Source organism: Crassostrea angulata, chromosome 5 (genome assembly GCF_025612915.1).
Source record: "Crassostrea angulata isolate pt1a10 chromosome 5, ASM2561291v2, whole genome shotgun sequence".
NCBI classification, from domain to species: Eukaryota; Metazoa; Mollusca; class Bivalvia; order Ostreida; family Ostreidae; genus Magallana; species Magallana angulata.
This window is the reverse complement of record NC_069115.1, coordinates 4,049,270-4,068,177: the sequence shown is the minus strand read 5'-3', so window position 1 is coordinate 4,068,177 and position 18,908 is coordinate 4,049,270. Positions and strand designations below refer to the sequence as shown.

General features: G+C 32.5%; 1 protein-coding gene and 1 long non-coding RNA gene across 3 annotated transcripts; both read right to left on the bottom strand.

Annotated features, from left to right (window-relative positions):
- Positions 1-230: 230 nt before the first annotated feature.
- LOC128183095 (uncharacterized) lies at positions 231-2,238 on the bottom strand. Its single transcript, XR_008243536.1, has 5 exons — positions 2,203-2,238; positions 1,348-1,460; positions 1,047-1,113; positions 545-742; positions 231-445 (listed from the first exon to the last, which is right to left on the bottom strand). It is a non-coding gene; the product is annotated as an uncharacterized LOC128183095 (long non-coding RNA).
- A 5,487-nt stretch (positions 2,239-7,725) lies between these two features.
- LOC128183129 (uncharacterized) lies at positions 7,726-13,215 on the bottom strand. Of its 2 annotated transcripts, none has more exons than XM_052852026.1 (11): positions 13,084-13,215; positions 12,838-12,928; positions 12,695-12,721; positions 12,380-12,571; positions 11,940-12,104; positions 11,388-11,483; positions 10,109-10,300; positions 9,647-9,811; positions 9,280-9,330; positions 8,031-8,145; positions 7,726-7,850 (listed from the first exon to the last, which is right to left on the bottom strand). In XM_052852026.1, exons 2-11 carry the CDS (start codon positions 12,878-12,880, stop codon positions 7,733-7,735), a joined length of 1,164 nt encoding a protein of 387 aa, XP_052707986.1. In that variant the 5' UTR covers positions 12,881-12,928; positions 13,084-13,215; the 3' UTR covers positions 7,726-7,732. The 2 variants fall into 2 exon arrangements, with proteins under 2 accessions (XP_052707986.1, XP_052707985.1); XM_052852025.1 differs by having other exon boundaries at positions 13,048-13,211.
- Between the last annotated feature and the right edge of the window lie 5,693 nt (positions 13,216-18,908).

The window sequence follows — 18,908 nt, the reverse complement described above, 5'->3', positions numbered from 1 at the left end:
ATATATTCATGTTTGCAGAGTATCTATAGCCGTTTTATACATACCAACATAATTATCGCGATGCTATAAGCCAATTTTTTTCTGGATTGCAAGATTACAACATTAAAAAAAATTCACGTACATAGATAATCAACATATATAGAGTGCTATTTAAATTTCTTCACGCTGAGCTCGAGTATCGGTCATATAATGCTAGGGAATTAAGCCACTTCAAATTATTTTGAATTAACATGAAATGTGAATTACGCAAAAACTGTATGATATATTTTCTTTAAATACGTACCAAAACAGTATGCAGAGTTGCATGAATCCAGCGCTCTAAGTTTATAGACTAGAAAAGCTGTACAGTTTTTTACTTCAATGTCGTATGGGATTTCACAATTGTTCGAGAAACCTACTGAACATGCTGTCAGTGTTTGTGAAACTCCATCGGATGGAATAGGGTCTAAATAATCAAAAAATAACAAAAACCATTATTATTTGCAATGTCTCTTCATCAACGTTTTAGAATATAGTGCATAAAATGTTAACGTAGCTGAAATACCTCGAAGCCACACGGGATAAAGTGTACCGCATTTCCCTAGAATTGGTGGTGACGTAGACATTACGTGAGATTTGGCTCGATACCATCCCTCTGTTATGTATCTATCACAGAGCGGAGTAGAGTCCATATCAAAAGATGGCGATCGTTTAGCCACATGATCGAGCTCTATGAAATTTCCTTCTATGCATGGATCCTGATCTACAGTAAATAATGACACGTGTGAAATGAATTTAAAAGCGTAAATGAATGTGAAAATGCTTTAGTGTAAACTTTCGTAGTACAGCGTAATGTAGTTAAGTGTGTGAGAGAATATCGTAGAAAAGTGTTATTTATTTTATCATATCATATCATGTCCTCCCCTTTAACATTATATCACAGACAGTTATATTATGTTATTTATTTTTACTTAATGAGGAAAATGTAGATTGTATTGAGCTAGATAACAATACTATTCGTAGCGTGTGATTTATAATATACATGTATGTATATTTAAGTATTTTACCTGATTTATGAACAGCAAATAGCAAAAGCCCGAGACAAAAAATCCTCATTTTTCCCAAGGAAACCACCTTGAAGTATTGTAAATCAATTATTGAATTAAATGTATTTTTATATGCATTACCTTTATGTAATAAACTTTCGTGAACAAATATATATTAAATGCATTCAATAAAAGGTTTGACTAAAGAATTGTGTCATAATAAACTTTATACATCATATCATATTTAATGAAGAGTTGAGCAAAAATATGATTCTTAAGTCGTTAGCTTGAAGGCAAAATTATATTTTAAGAGGATTAATACTTCACATGATTTAGAAAAAGTCTTCTGATGTTGGCTTTTGGAATGGAAACACGAATATCGCTAACAGAGGGCCAAGTGTAACAATTTTTAATTCACTTCTAGTGGCTGATTATCTGAAACAATGATCAATATTGTTTATGGCTCTTAGTGGCTAGCTGTGAATATATGTATGGTAAATAATATAAATTTCAAACTGATTGTATTTATTTTAACATATGACAAAGAGGACGTCTCATAGTTCAACTATTTATGTGATAAAAATAGAATTTATCTAAATGAGAACACTAAGCAACATTTCAATGATAGGTTTGTAAACCGAATAACTGAAAGATTTAATTTTTTTTTTTAAACTATAATATTAAAGACACCTACACAAAATTTTTTATCAAAGTTTTATTTTATTATCTCTGAAATAATGAACGCGCATTTTGAATAAATGACTAAATTTGAATGGTTCAAGTCAATCTATAAGAGAGATACAAAGGTTATGTATACAAAACTTGAGTTTACAATTTATGTAAAGTATTGAATATCAATTTTTTCGACAAGATGACCAATGAAAACAAAATAAACTTATTGTGTCCATAAATATGATAGCGAACTAGAGGTAGCAAACTTTGATTGAATTTTATAATAATAAAACACATAATTATGTAAACAAGAACAAATCTGGAGCTTTCTTTACAAAACAAAGAATTACAAACTCTGTTTCTTGCACAAAACTCAAATTTGGCTTAGATTTGGACAAAGCATTAGTAAGATGGATATAAACCATTCTAAACTTTAAAAAGGGCAAAATTAATCTACAATTTTGAGCTCAAATAGTGTTTAGGTCCCTTTGAGAAACAACCTTACCTTTTTTGTTGCGTGTTGAAATATGTTAGGTTTGACTTGTATTCAAAATAGCAAAGCCTTTAACTAAATACTAAGTCTAGCCAATCAGAATCGTAAAATATATTCATTGTTCAAAGTAAGCAGAGGTAACTAGGAAGCAAAAATAATGTACATGCCATTTTTAAGGACATTTCATGCTCATTCTTCTAGCCACTCACTGCCTTACATTAAATATTTAAATTTGTCCTAAATTTAAACCACAGTTCAACTGGAAATTGAGAAACCCACTTCGATAAAAATCAATCTAAATGCATTTTCTCTTTGAATATCTTTAGTCTAATTCAATTACAATCAATTTCAATGACAATTTTAAGACCTCGTTATAAATATCAAATTTTAAATGAATATTGGGAGGGGAAGGTTTTGTATATGTATCACTGTTTATTTTGTTTATGACAATTGGAACAAGGATCGTTAGCTTTCTGATCTAAAATATTCAAATCGTGTTTGTAAATTGTTCATATTTGTCGTATACTTTTAAAGAAAAGTAATAAAACTCATGCTACCTTTTCAAAAACAAATCAATTTTATACAATTTAGCATTTTTGGCACAGTCGTTAAGCATGTTAAAGTTTAGAGTTCAATGAACTTAATACTAGTAATGCCTATAATATATCGATTAATTCCTATAGATAGTGGAAGTTATGTTTAACACCATTCAAAAACGCTGACAAAAAGAGCCTATTTATTTTATAAGCATGTTTTCAATATGGATTGTATATTGATTTGTAATGTTAATCCTCGAGCAAAGTATATCCTTTGTTGTAACTGGTACTCTTTTTGATTCAATTTCATTTCAACGAAAAAAGAAATGATGGCACAAGAGTTAACAAGTCAGAAGTCAAGACATATCAAAAATATGCAATGGTCAATAATATGTTTTATTTCATGGATTCCGTTTAATTAAATCAAGGTTTCATTGTTACAGAGTATTGGGTGCATTCATTTTGCATTGAGAATGTTCCAAGTGGGATGTCCTCAGCACTGAAAGAGTATATTCAAATAATTTAAAAACTAAAAGATATCTTATTGAAATTTTCATTTTAAATCAGAGTTGAGTAATGGGAATTGATGAACCAACAAAGTAAAACACTTTACATAAAGTTCTCATGCACAGTCATTAACGTTTGTATTTCTAAATGTTAACATTAATATGCTGACTAAACCATGGTAACCCAAATTATCTCTGTAATTCACCAGACGTGTATCTAATGTAAAAAAATACCTGACTTTTTTAAAAATTAGAATAAAGAAAGGTTTAATATTGTAGGAATATTTTTAAATCTGAATGTTTGCAAAAGTGTAAATTAAACCTCGTTCATTATTTTTAATCGATAAAATTTTAAGTATCTACTTGATAATTGAAATTAATTTATCACCTTTTGTAGAATCATAAAAAAATGGCTAAAGTTATTGATTAAACCAGAGCCTAAGACAAAACAAGTAAACTTGACACCTATCAATTCTTGTTCCTACTTACAAACAGAGAGAGAAAAATAATCCCTTTCTGTGTACTGTTGGCAGTTAAACTAAAACATTCATTTAGAGATTGATTCGCTAATCTTTTAATGAGATGTAAAATAAAAATATAATTTATTATCCCTGCATTAGAAGTGAAATAATTAAGTGTTTAAAAGCTTAAAAATTGTTAAAAAAAAAAACAAAAAAAAACAAAAGAACTAGAACAAATAAATTTAAAACCAGCCACAATTAGTTTGCTTTGCTCACCTGTACTGTTTTAAAATGCATTTTTCTAACGCCGAAATATCTATCCACGAATCCAATTAAAATAAATGTATTCAATATGCTCCAGAATTCACTTACCGAGGTAATAAAAGCCATTAAGAACTGAATATTACAAAATAAAGAGTTATCTTAAAGGGGATGTGTTAACACAAAAATCGCATCCGTAAAAGATATATACCATATAAATCTTTAAACTATGGTAATGCCATTAAAATCTGAGTGGCCGGGTTTGTGTATGATTTGCATTTCCAATCTATTCTTTAAAAATATACTATCCTGAAATGACTGATAATATTTAAGAAAGCTGCAGCTGTGTGTGTATTAGTTAAACATAAAAACCTAACTTGCGCTCTTCAGAATTGTATTTATCATTTGAAGTATTTACTATCAAAATATCTTTTTACATCAAATAGGTTAGATTGTTGCCTAGCATACTGTACACAGTCTACCAGGCATATCTTGTTTTCTCATTTCTTTCAGTCGTTTTAAACTAAGCTGAACTTTTCGTCTTTTCAAAACGTAGATATGTTTCAAATTAATAGAAATCAACAATCGATATGATGTATATGTCATCTACCGACTGTTCAAGTCACAATCAATTGATTTAAAAAGATTATACAAACAAATAAACATTGATCAGTGAACAGTAAAAACTGCCTATCATCCTACTTTACTTTTTGTACTAGAAGGGGTTTTTTTCGCATGAATTTAACCATTTAAACTTGCCCGAAAATCAATTGACAAATATTCGGTATATATTCAATAACTTCAAACCACATGCATTGTGTTAAAATTTTCATTATTTTAAATAACAATCAACACTGGAAACTTGAATTATGTGAATAATTTTTTTCAAAGGTTCATGATCACTTTTCATGGGATCAAAATTGTTAAAATTATGGTAAAAAAGTATTCAGAAATATTTCCATTTCTATTTACGTTACTGAACATAGAAATTTTAGGGAAACCACCATTTTCATCTTACACCTCATAGCCCTGATCAATAGTGTTACCTTACACATTTCTTTTTACCGTTTACACGTGGGTAAGTTTTCAGTCAATGAAAAAAAGAAGCATTATTTAAAACTACACATATTAAATTCAACTTATCATAATAAAATCATAACCATCCTCTTTTGATTTTAAATTGAAATGACAATACACATAGTTTACCTAATTTTATGAAACCGTTATTTTAAAGCCTTTTTAATAAAAACTAAAACATGTCTGCATTACACAGTGAGTCAACAATAATTTTAAGTGCAAATGACTTCACCCTAGTTATATCGCCGTCTTTCATTTTAAGCAGTATAAAGCATTACGACATATTAAGTGGTGCATGTGTGTGCATTAATGATAAAATCGCCAGGTCCTGTAGGCAGATTGAAATTCCTTGACTAATGCTAACATTTTACATAACTAGTGCATACATACACTAAAACGATACAAATGTCTCTTGTTCAGTTAGTTAAAGGAAGATTGGATTCCGTTGCACTAGATGTTACTTTAAAATCAGATGTCTTAAGTTTATTTCTAAAAATTAAAAACTTGGGGTAAAGGAGTTAAGCGATGTAAATTTTAACGAGACAAAATATAAATGCTTTATTTCTACATATTAAACGAACTGTGTAGTACGTACGTGTTTAAATGTTTAAATGTATGCTATCTTAGAAGGTAAAATGTGTTTTTTAAGCTGGTGTTTGTTTTTTGATACCAGCACAAGTAATTACTACTTATTTGTAAACAGGAAAACGTAATTTAATAAAACAATATTTTGTTATTTTCACTCACTAAAATCAGCATTAACTTAGAAACTGTATTATACGTTATGTTGTGTTCCCCACCCGACGTCAGTTATCATATTTAAAAATAGTCTTAATATTTTATCACCAAAAAATTATTCCGACGTACAATACCAACACAAAAACTTCATATTCCTTTTATGTAGATATCAACTTTTTATTTTCAAAAAATGCACAAAAACAAATGCCGTATTTAGCATGTACAAACTATATTATTAACAGAGCACTATATTCGGTCCCAAGATATCGTTCATTCCCATCATGCTTTATTATTCGATGTTACTTTTATATCAGGGTTTCAATAATTTTTAAAAATCTAAGATTTTCCAATTTAAACGTCCTTTCTAGCATGCCAGGTTTCAACACACATGCAAGAAAAGTCTACGAAATTTTGCATTGCACCAGACATGCAAGTACCTGCCGTGTATTAAAAAGTTGAATTTCTTAAAGGTGTCCCGAGTAATTCCGAATGGAAAAAAGATATGAAAAAAATCCTCCGTAAAGAATTTTTAGTCTTTCTGGGTAAAAATAAGATGACATGTTAATGGAGAATTTTTTAATTTTCACCTTCTTTGTATCGGTTTCAAATAAACTTCTTTTGAAGGCATATCTAGTATTGTTAAAAATCGGTGAAAAGTGACGAAACAGTAACCTGAGACAAGGAATAGTTGACCCTCGTAAAAATAAGCATTTGAAAGAGGGAGGGAATTAGTGGGTGGACTTCATAAATAGGAAAAAACGTGGGTGGCGTGATGAAAAAATAAAACAGTTAACTATATGCAAAGTACAAAACACGAAATTGAAATGATACAGTGTAACAGGCAAACAACACATTTAGGCACAAACACAGTAGTTAAACAAATTTTTACGGGCGAGGAAGTAATTAATATAGAATTTTTATATTATTTTTATATTTGACTATATATTCATAGCATTCATTTATGTTAAAGGTCCTATTTCTTATATCTAGTGCAAGGTCAAAAGTTACCTAACTTATACGTCAGTAGTGGAATATTCTTGATCCGTGTTTACAAATTGTGTATTCTAGATAGTCAGCATTAAAAAGATGGTCAACATGTTACTTAATTTTTGATTACATTTAAGTATTGGGACCAAGCACTAGGATTATTAATTGATTCATCAAATATTTCATGTACGTGATCACTGTTTGAATAAAGATAAAAATGTTGAATTTCGATAAAGTTTATTATTATAAGCCAATGCTGATATTGGTGTTATGAAGTAAGAATTTGGAAATTTGGCAAAGGAGTAAACTTTTAATTAAGATTATGAAACAGTGATCACAGGATGACCACATGCGGTCAAGTCACATGGGTACTAAGAAAGTTAACAAGTTGTGGAAACGTCATGGAAACCGGTTCTGGGGTATAAAATGGCCATGCGAGCCCTGACAACCTCAGTTGCGGTTTCTCATTAATAAAATTGTAACGACATACAACTTGTTTTCTTTTAAGGTACGTATGTGTAGTTCAAATCATCTTAGCTTTAGAAATAGTATTTATAAGTAAACGCAACTAAGATGTTATAACTTGGAATTTAAAATGTTATTAATTAATTATTTATTTTCAGGATATTTTGTTAAATTGATTTAATTATTGTTACTTATTAATTTGTTTTATTCTGTTGTTAAGAGTTGCGGTTTCTCATTAATAAAATTGTAACGACATACAACTTGTTTTCTTTTAAGGCCAGACAATAGAGGCTGAAATCAAGTACTAAGGTCCATTGCCCTCACAACCCAAGCTTCCCCTCAACTAAAGTCAAAATACAATACAACAATTTTTTCAGTTTGACTCTTCATTGGCAAAAAAAAATGCAGTACCTTTGGAACTTTGTTGTAAATTATATTAACTGCTTTATTACAAACACGTCATTGAATACAAAATAGTTATAGCTGACAGTATATCTTTTTCCAACATCCACTATTCGCTATAAGGGGGTGGGTTGTCGTTCTCTGACACATACATCGGATTCACCATGGTCGTTTCTCTGTCTGCCTCAGACTTCTGAATGTTTACAACGGATCCTGTCTTTCCATGCCTGTTTAATCAAAACAAAAATAGTTTCATTTTCTTAGCTTGTCTTTTACTTAAAAAACAACTATAGCAGTGAGCACGGACAGGAATACGCGTTTGAAAACAAATGATGAAATATTGATAATGAAAGTTACATACTTATAATTACACAAATCTATCGGTAGGAAGGAAAGGATCAACATACCCTTTCTTGTATCTTTTCAAGCACCAGAACACCAATGTTATCAAAATTAAAATTAGAACAGCTAAAATGACACCCAGTATAATCTCCAAAGTCGAATGGCTGTGTGCTTTGTTGTCTGCAAGAAATGAATATGCATGTGTAATATAATTATCTTTTCTAATTTTCTGTATATTTTATCCTTATAGATATTCATAATAAGTTATACTAACGATTTTTAAGGAATAGTGAATCATTCCTTGTGTATTATGAGATAATAATTTTGGTCGGGCGTGGTCAAATCATTTAAAGCCCGAAGGGCTTAATAATAGATTTGACCACGCCCCAATCGACATTACCACCTGATAATATTCAAAGAATGATTCCTTATTACTTATATCCATAAAATACTCAATATTTGACTTTCAGATTTTGACGAAGCGTTAAAAATACTGATATTAACCATCCTAAACTTTAAAACTGGGAAAATAAAATCTACAATTTTGAGCTCAAATCGTGTCAGGTCCCTTCAAGAAATATTAAAACAACCCTACCCTTTTTGTTGCGGGTTGAAATATGATAGGTTTGAACTGTATTCAAAATAGCATAGCCCATAACTAAATACTAAGTCTAGCCAATTAGAATCAAAAAGTATACTCATTGTTCAAAGTAAGCAGAGGTAACTAGGAAGCAAAAATAATGTACATGCCATTTTTAAGGACATTTCATGTTTATTCTACTAGCCACTCACTGTTTTAAATTAAATATTTAAATTTGTCGTTAATGCAAAACACAGTTCAACTTAAAATTGATAAACCCACTTCGACAATAATCAAGTTCGATGTAACGCCTCTTTAAAACTATTCATGCATATTTTTTGGCTGCATATAAAAGAGCCTATTTATTTTAAAAGCATGTTTTCAATATGTATTGTATATTGATTTGTATTGTTAATCCCCGACCAAATTATATTCTTTGATGTAACTGCTACTAGGGTTCAATTTCTTCTCATCGAAAAAAGAAATGATGGCACAATAGTTAAAAATTTAAAAGTCAAGACATTTCAAAATATACAATGATCAAACAGATGTTTAAGTTCATGGACTCAATTTTATTAAATCAAGGTTTCATTCTTACAAATGTATTGGGTGCATTCATATTGCATTCAGAATGCTCCCAGTCGGTTGTACTCAGTATTGAAAGAGCATATTCAAAACTATTTGTAGTTTTATTATAAATTTAAGACTTTGAAAACGTAAATATCACTGGTTACCTTCTTTGTCAGAATCCTTCCCTTTATTGTTGTTATCACAGCGTCCGTTACCTAGAATTTGTGATACATAAAGCCAATGAAAATCATTCATGCTTTAAAAAACTGCCAGCCACTTAATTATCATGATACAATAGATAGTTTAGAACTGAATTCCGGTAAAAGAAAATTACATATATTCAGAAAAACTGTTAAGACTTGTCATGTTTTGCAAGAAATATTAGCTCATTTTACTCAAAATAAATTGTTGTAGCAAGTTAAGTGAAGTAAATATGATTTACATGAAATAGGAGAGTGCCCATCAAGTGCCCTAACGGTAATACTAGTGAATGTCAAAGAGGTTACAAATCAAGCAATAGTACCCTCGTACCGAAGCAGTAGCGGGCCGGACAGGTTGACAGTTGTCTGAGGCAGTAGGCGGTGTATGAACCACAGTTCTTGACCTTGATGTCGTATGACGTAGTGCAACATCCGGTGAATCCCCTCTGACACACCTGTCTAGTAACGACCCCGTCACCTTGACCCGGATTCGTCCCTGACATGACATTTGACCAAATTAACAAACTCTATTGTTATTTTTTCTCAATTCTTTTTTTATTTTACTCTAGATAAGAAGCGTGTTTTTACAGTTATTGGTGTTAAACAAGTATTTTAACTAATCGTAAATTTCAAAACAAAATAAAAAGACAACAATTCCTTATAGACGTATGAATACGATCACAAAGACAATAGCATTTATGATATTTTGAGATTGATTTAATAAAGATTACAATATATTAAACTTCTGCAAAACATATAAGAAAATCTGTACATAGATAATCAACCAATTTACCATTCATCCAGACTGGATATATGGCCCCACAACTCAGGAGTCCCGGACACTGGGTCAACATGGGGGAGTCTGCCTTGTACCAGCCCGGGGTCAGGCTGCTGTCACAATGGCCGTCTCCTTGCTTGTACTCACAGTGCATGGAGCGGGTGCCCGGGTCACTTAGTGCGCGCAGGTTGCTTTCGATGCAGGGATCTAAGATAATGAGCCAAAACTACAACAAGAAATCATCTTGACGCAAGCGTCAAATGGGCCGCAAAAAATATAATTGTTGTATGAGTCATTGGTTGTTTACATTAAAACACACCACAAAATAGAAAATAAAATTTGGTTGTACTAATTTTTATGGTAAATTTTAATATAATTTCAGCAACTTGTTTTGAAATTTAACTTTTTACTATTATCACAAAGAATCGAGTTCGTTACTGTAAGCATTTCTAACGGTAATTGTTTGATCATTGCCATAGTATGAAGTAATGGAAAACACATTGATTTGTACAATTCAAAGTTCAACTCATCATTTTTCTCTTGGAGATTATGTATTTCAAACCAATTTGTTTTTTTTTTTGTTGCATCGTATTGAATGAAAACTTAATGCATTAGTTTATATGAATTTAAGAGACCACATGATAAAATAGAAATTGATTAGTTTAAATTTTCCAGTCAATTCAAATTTTCATTTCATGATATTTTCTACCACATTTTACATGGAAATATAATAAATACACACACAAAGTCATTTTATTTGACACGGCACACAGAAATTCAAATATATCATTTATAAAAAATTTAATGACATTCAGGTCTTTAGTATTTTAGGTCTTTAGTATGTACCGCATACCGATCCCGATGCATTGTTTTGAAAAGAATGTAAAAACTCCGAAGTTTTCCGAATAGATTATAGTCTCGATAAAAACGCGCCAAACACGACAATAAGTATGACCTACTAGTATTTTTCAATTACGAGTAAAACAAAAAATATGTGATATTTTTTAAAAGGTACATCACATATTTCTATATGCAAATTTACTTTTAATTCATAAAAAATATGCATGGTATTAATTCTATTAAAAAGAACTATCCCGCAGAAACGCAGTAACAATATTTAAATGTGTATCAAATAACGGACCGCCTTCCGGCGGCCCGTAATGAAAATACAGGAAGTAACGCGTCGTAACATTAGAATGACGTGGAAAATGTTTTTATTGACTAAACTTTACATTTTGAAATATCTTAGTCAGTTATTCATATCAAAAACGTTTCATAAGGCTATCTCGACTACCTTCCAAACATGACGTAGACAAAGGAGGTGTCGTCTGCTTCGTTGTCGTGGTAACCGGTGCAGCGGACGTCGGAACATCACAAGCGCCATTTTTACCTTATCAAAAATTCATCATTCAGTTTTATTTCAACTTAATAACTTATCAGCCAAATTTCAATGCTTAAATTATATGTGATATTAGAACCATTTTAACAAAAGCTTGAACTGTGACGTAAGACTGTCTATTTCATTGCTGGCCACTCAACCAAGTGTCCTTTCTGACATAAATTATTTTTCAAATAATATCTGCAATATGACTAGTTCTTTGAAACCAACACGATTTGTCTGGCTTTTGCGCTAAGAACACGCAATCGGTGTACATTTTACTTGAAACGAACGTCATTTTTAACTTGTTTTGACGTAAGAAATAGATAGTTACGTCCTACCGAAAGTTCAAGGTCTTGTTAGAATAGTTCTATTACCTTTAAAAGCATTATGACGTGTTTGGTATGTGACGCTTTGAACACCCATCGATGCTGCATTATATTACATTTGAGCAAAATGAAGTTTTACCAAAACAATATCTTTCTGGACACGAATCTAGGGCAGCCAGACAATAGGCGTAGAACGATCCACAGTGCTTGATTTTAACGTCATAGCTTCTTACACAGCAGGATTCGAACCCGACTTTACAAGCTTTCCTATCAACAATTCCATCCGATGAACCTGGCAAAGTGCCTAAAGACAAAAGTTGCATTTCTAAGATGGTTGAATGGTCATACTCGTAAGTAACACATCAGATCCTAATAGTACTTTTGGTCATACATAACTTAGCTAAAAAAATCCCAATATCTATTTTAATAGTGGTATAGGGCTACAGCGATCTTCTTCTCAAAACAATTAATACAGTATATAAAAAATGGCCACGACCAGGCCTCTTTAAATTTTGATCATTCGGGCAAACAAAGGTTTCGTTGTTTAAATAAGATACGGATTATATTATACTTAGTTACCGTTTAACCAGACAGGATAAATGGTGCCACAGCTCAGAAGTTGCGGACATTGCGTCAACATTGCGTCATTTACCCGGTACCACTGAGGGATGATGTAACGATCACAAAATCTATTTGCTGCGTCATGTTGGCAGTTTTCAAACCTGGCATAAGATTCAAAGAATTCTGTCGAGTTCGCTTGACCACATGGATCTAAAAAAAAACAAAAAACAAATGTTCGCGGTGTTGACAAATGAAATATTTGTTTTGGCGTAAGGCTACAATCTAGATATATAGTTCAACTGGTTAATATCACATATAAGTTAAAGTAATTACCTGCGTCATCGCAATAATATACAGCCCCTGAAATGTGAAAAATTTGATACTTTTAAAATATCTAATATTTATACATGTCAAAATAATCATTACCATCGAATATAAATAAACCTAGCAGCTAATTTTATAACAATGATATTTACCTGCTGTGTTCAATAAGCACGCAAGGAGAACCAAACCCTTCATCACTGAACCTCGCGGATCAAGTCAAGTATTTATCTAAATTATCTACAACTGTAATGGGAAGTAGTTTTAGTTCAAGTTTGAAATGTCTTTTACATGTTTTTAAATTATTTTCAAAATTTGATTAATGCGAGAATACTTGATTTTTTAAAGGAAACGTTTATACGTACAATGTATCTCTTTAAATACTATGAAACTAATCTTACTTTCTTTTATAGAAACTTCCATATATTTATCTGAGAACACAAACAATTTGGTAAGACATTTTTCTGTGTCTGTATTTTTCTAAAGAACCGAGGTTGAAGCCCGTATCTGACATGTATCTCGTCACGCCTCTAGTTTGGTCGATGCCATCGATTCTATTATTCAAATATTTATATATTCACTCATGCAATTCTATGTAGGGTGTTAAAAAACTGGTCTATGTCCAATCAGAACATGGCTAGGAACAGGAAGTTTTCTCCGGGAATCCCCCTCACAATTTCTTTTAATTGCGGGTACGCTCTCTCGCATAATCAATATGCAGGGGTCTTAACTTGAAACTACACGTATATTGTGCCTGAATATAACGGTCTTGAAATTTTAATTGTTATTTGCCAATTAAGTTTCTTTTTCTTTTGACAATAAAAATAGTGACGTCTATGTCCTTAAAAAGAGAACTGCATCGCAAGGACTAAACTTTTGTAAATTTTATAAGAAGAGACGTCTAAAAAAATTAAAATAGATGAAATAAATAGGTGATAAATGTTTTTTTTTTACTTTAGGATATAGCGTAAAAAGACTATCCTAAAAGAAAATAAGAAAAGTTTAACTGTCTAACTGAAAAGTAAATCTGATATTTTTAGCTTTACATTACGATTCACGAGTCATTGAGTGTTAAAATCAGTGCGTGGATCTATAGATAGAGGGCGCAATTTAGAAATTCAGATTTGTTAAATTCACATTGTCAACCAACTGGCCCTGGAAACACCCCCCTCGACCCTGCCATGCAATAGGATTATTTGCCACCCCCCCCCCCCTCCCCGTAGCAAGGAAAGCATCTGGATCCGCTCTGGGTAACCAATATAGAAAAGGAGAAACATCTTGCATTTCTGTCGAGATGTGTCAAAATATATGGGTCCTTTTTTGCAAAATACAGTGATGGAAATTATGTGATTTTTTCTGATTTTCGAAGCAATTAATTCATGGTCATTACTCAAGATTTAATTTCATTTCATGTCAATCATAATTCGTCTCTCTTTTAATAAAAGCTAATTAAAAATTATAATGTGTAGATTGACATACAGACAGCACCAGGTGATTTCTCTATCTCTAAACTTTGTTAAAACTCTCGTCACACCAGGACTGCGTTCATAGGGCGATCCTGCTGCGTCCCTAAAAAATGCAGAACGCAAAGGTGCGCACGGTAGATACACCAACATCGGCAGAGCACCGCAGCGGCATCTTCACTGGGCACGTGGTAGAGTCGCTAAGAACGCCCTTCGACGGCGCTTACTTTGAGCATGCACAAAGCTCGCGCCGTGGCTTGGCTTTATGATAAACACGCAGTATAAACGAAATGGGTTCGCCGTGGTAGCGCGGTTAGGTCCCAAGCAACGCCAATTGAACTCCGTTGTCGCGCTCAAGTAACTCAAATAATTGCAGTATAGACGCAGTAATTAATCGACTGAGCTTGCACGAAGACCTCTCTGGGTCCTTTTGGATATCAATTCAATTCAATTCTTTATTTCTTTAAGCTTTACAGCTTATCAGTATAACATATGTATAACATGAGGTGGAAGTGTATTTACAGGAGAACTTGTGCACGTACAGATAATAACATTTAATGTTACATATACAGGTTGAGAAAACAAAAGACTACAATTATGTAATACAGTTGTCCCTTAATAACATACTTTTTGAGATGAATTTGCCAAGATTACAGAGATCTTTAACATTGTCCATAGGCGTCGGAAGCAAATTGAAAGTGGGGGGGCTAGACTAATCCTCAGAAATATTGAGAAAAAAGTAATTCCCAAAATCATGGAAAACCTAATCCGGGGGGGGGGGGGGGGGGGGGGGGGGGCGGGGAGTATACCTCAAAAAAAAAATTACTTACCTAAATTTTTTTCTCCAAAATCATGAAATTCCTAATCCGGGGGGGGGGGGGGGGGGGGCTAGTATGCTTCTGAATCTAACCCCTCTATCTTTCAAGGTAAATTTAGGAACAATAGTCTTTCCTGCGAGAAAAAGTGGGGGGGGCTGAACCCTCTATCATGCTATGTTTCTAATGGTTAGGTATAACTTTGCAAAAAAAGTGGGGGGGCTAAGCCCCCCCTAGCCCCCCCGGTTCCGACGCCTATGGTTAGTGCCCAATTTTTAGATCTAACATTACGGTCTCGAATATTTACAGTCTGTACATGTATAGGCCTATCTATACTACTATATTAAAATAATAGACTCGAATATTTGGGCTTTAATACCGAGAAGTCGGAAGAGTACACAGGTGCTTATAGACTGGACCGTGCATTTTTTAAAATTTCTTTTATTAATTATCGTTAACAACCCCTTATATATGTTTCCAGTCGAAAAATAACAGAAATATCACGACTCGGTATCATTTTATATTCACACTCGTTTCTCCCTTTATATATACATGTATAGGGAGGCAGTGTTCACGAATAAATAAGATGTTTCACTCTGATAATGATGATTATATTTTGAATTCAATCCCATTCAATTCTGGATCCTATAAAACATATACACAGAGGCGGATCCAGCAATTTGAAAAGGGGGGGGGGGGGGGGGGGAGGCTCTATTTGATGAAAACCAATATGTGCAAAATTCATCATTTGTCAATAAACAAGGACTTTTTTGAACGTGTTCCGTGCGTATACAACTGTATTTAATAAACATTTATCTCATCACTATCTATTTCACATCTATTTCAACAACAGAGTGCACTGCATTATAGAGCGTTTTCCGTTTTGGTTAAATTAGGTAAGGGAAATTTGCATAATATCTAGCCACAAGAAACCCAAGTCTCCAGCAATGAGAAAGTGCGTCTATGCTTGACAGAAAAGAAACACTAAGAAATAAAAAATAACTCAGACTAATTACGACAAACTGTTATAAAAATGGATATTTTGGTAATTTTTTAATGTCTTTGATGTTTTAAAATTAATTCTGAACTATCTATCAATTTTGATTTTTTAAATAAAGGTCTAAATGATAGGATATGACAAAAGAATGGGAATAATTTATCTGCTGAATAAATGGTACGTTTGTAATACAAATAATAATTGTATTATACAATGGTAAAAGCAATTGTCGTCCCAGGGAACTTGATGTGACCTCTGTAATGGGTGCGCTACATCATCCGATACTAGTACAAATGCGATCATATTTAGAAAAGTTTTGAAAAGTTGGGCATTTTCATAATGGTTTACATATAAACCCTTTACACGGTATTTTTGTAACAGAATTTCCGATTCTTGGAAACAAAACAAAAAGAAAACTTTCTTTTGTGTTTCATGTGGGTATGAAGGTATAGCTAGCATTCCAGAAAAATAGCATAACTCGCATAAGCGGGTCATGTAATTTTCTTTGTATTTTTCGTATGAAACGAAGTAAAACTCATCTATTATAATTACTTTAGTTAATTAACTAAACAAACATTTGAAATCGGTTTTAAAGTAAAACGAATGCGTGTACTCGCGTACTTGAACGTCGTTTTACTCGATGGCTTGACAGTTCAAAACTGTATATGAACTATAATCATTTTTTTAAAAAGAAATAGAGTAGAAAATACATTGTGGATGTTATTATAAATCTGTGTTTTTAGCGATACTGCTTAATTTTATGTATTGTTTTTTCTTTAATTTTCCACATGTTTACTCAGTGTAATAAACACAAGATGCTGAAGGGGAGTTCAATGTACTTTATTTCGATTAAAAAATTTTTTTTTTTATGTAGGAACAAAACTATGGGACGCAGTACGAAATTCTTTAAATAAGCAATTTTAAAAGCATTTATTTGAGATAATACCAGTAATTCTATTATAAATGGGAAAAATTACTTTAAGTAGGCATTAAACGTTTTCAAAAAAATTCATATGTCCCAGAGAAAGGGGGAGGGGTTCCGACCCCCGGAACCCCCCTCTGGATCCGCCAATGATACATGACGATAAACAATTTGCATATAGGATCAGTAGTAATTATAAATAACAGTTTAGTAAAATCAATTTAATTACACCAAGTACAATTTAGAGTTATTTCCCTTGATATTTGATAATTCAAATATACATGTAAAATATGTAAATGCATATACTAATAAGGACATGACTTCCACATTCCATATTACTGTCGTCAGTGATAATATTATATATATATAATATACAAAACATACCGAACTATGGGCTTCAATCCTATCATAGCAGGCACGTAGCATCGATTTTGAAAATTATTTGCTGCTAGAAAAAAAGTGCCCCCCCCCCCTCCGATGCTACGTGACTGCATAGGATTTATGGTGATTCACTCCGTAAAACAGTCAGATCTCTATAATTTACGAACATATTTGTACATATTGGCGGAAATATTTAAAATGTATATAAAATGATAGTTTTATTTTAATCTTATACGAATCATGTCAGTTGTTTTATGTTAGTAATTGGAATTATATTAAACCAATGTTAATGACTCTGTATATTGTCAAAATGTCAACTTACTGTCACTAAAACTTAATATTCCATCAGAATATAACACGTACTATGACTTCTTGGAACCACCGCCTTTTTGTTTCTGGCAGAGTAAGTATAAAAACAACGAAGGGTCAGTGGACATGGCGGAAAAAATCTAGCCAATGAAACACTAGACTTATGGTCTGGAGATTTCCAGATTTAAACCAATACATAATTACTTTCCTATTTATTTAAATGGTTTTAGTTGACTTTATTTGTTAAACTTCATAACTTTCAACAATACTGAAAGAAATGACAATGATTAAAATATTAATTAAGACACTATCACAGTGGATTTAGTGAAGATTACAGTTTTAATATTATGAAGATTCATTGCCTCTGATTCTTTCAATGCAATTTATTATTAGATACATGTATATTGCATTCACCTTGTGTCTTAGGTCTTTTCAACATTAATTCGATTCGTTTGAGATACAAAAAAAATCTTCACCATATTTGAGTATCTGGTATGTTGTTGAATTAACTGTCAAAATGGATTGTCTCTCTTGAACTATGTATTAGAAGTACCGGGTATTTAAAACTCTGCCACAGAAGTTGCGTTTCCACCGAGTTTTCACGGCGTTATAAAATTTCTGGAATCGCTGTAAAATAGCAGGAAAATTAAGACAATTTGGTATGAAATTTTTAAAAGGGAAAGATGTCACAGGAGTCAGACGGGAACCGACGTGCTTTCACGGCGCCTCTGCGGCTTGTGACTGCGTTCATATCATAGGCGTTGGAACCGGGGGGGGGGGGCTAGGGGGGGGGGGGCTTAGCCCCCCACTTTTTTTGCAAAGATAGACCTAACCATTAGAAACATAGCATGATAGAGGGTTCAGCCACCCCCCCCCCCACTTTTTCTCTAAGGATTAGTCTAGCCCCCCCACTTTCAATTTGCTTCCGACGCCAGTGCTAACTTAATTTTTCAAAGACTCATACAAGTACATGTCATGCAGTATACAATGTGAAACGACCGAGTTCGTGGCCCTTTAAATACTGCCAACTCCTGTCATAAATAAGGTTATTACTTTTCCTCTATTTCGACAACTGTTTTAAAATAAGGAATCATTTTTTGAGTATTATGAAGTGATATTTTCGGTCAGGGCGTGATCAAATCCAATAAAGCCCGAAGGGCTTTATGATAGATTTGATCACGCCCCGACCGAAATTATCATCAACGAATGATTCATTATTACTTATATTTATATAATTTTAAACCATCGTACGATTAAATATTTAAATATAAATAAGCAAACCCTGCTGGCGCCTCAATTTGGCTTTATGAGTTATATAGTACAAAATCGATACGTAGTG

What these genes read in the sequence shown, in the direction of transcription:
- LOC128183129 (XM_052852026.1), bottom strand. Translation starts at nt 12,880, where the DNA reads ATGAAGGGTTTGGTTCTCCTTGCGTGCTTATTGAACACAGCAG. An exon ending in GTGCTTATTGAACACAGCAG is followed by an intron (nt 12,722 to 12,837) that starts GTAAATATCATT and finishes TTCACATTTCAG; the next exon opens with GGGCTGTATATTATTGCGAT. An exon ending in TTATCCTGTCTGGTTAAACG is followed by an intron (nt 12,105 to 12,379) that starts GTAACTAAGTAT and finishes TTTTGTCTTTAG; the next exon opens with GCACTTTGCCAGGTTCATCG.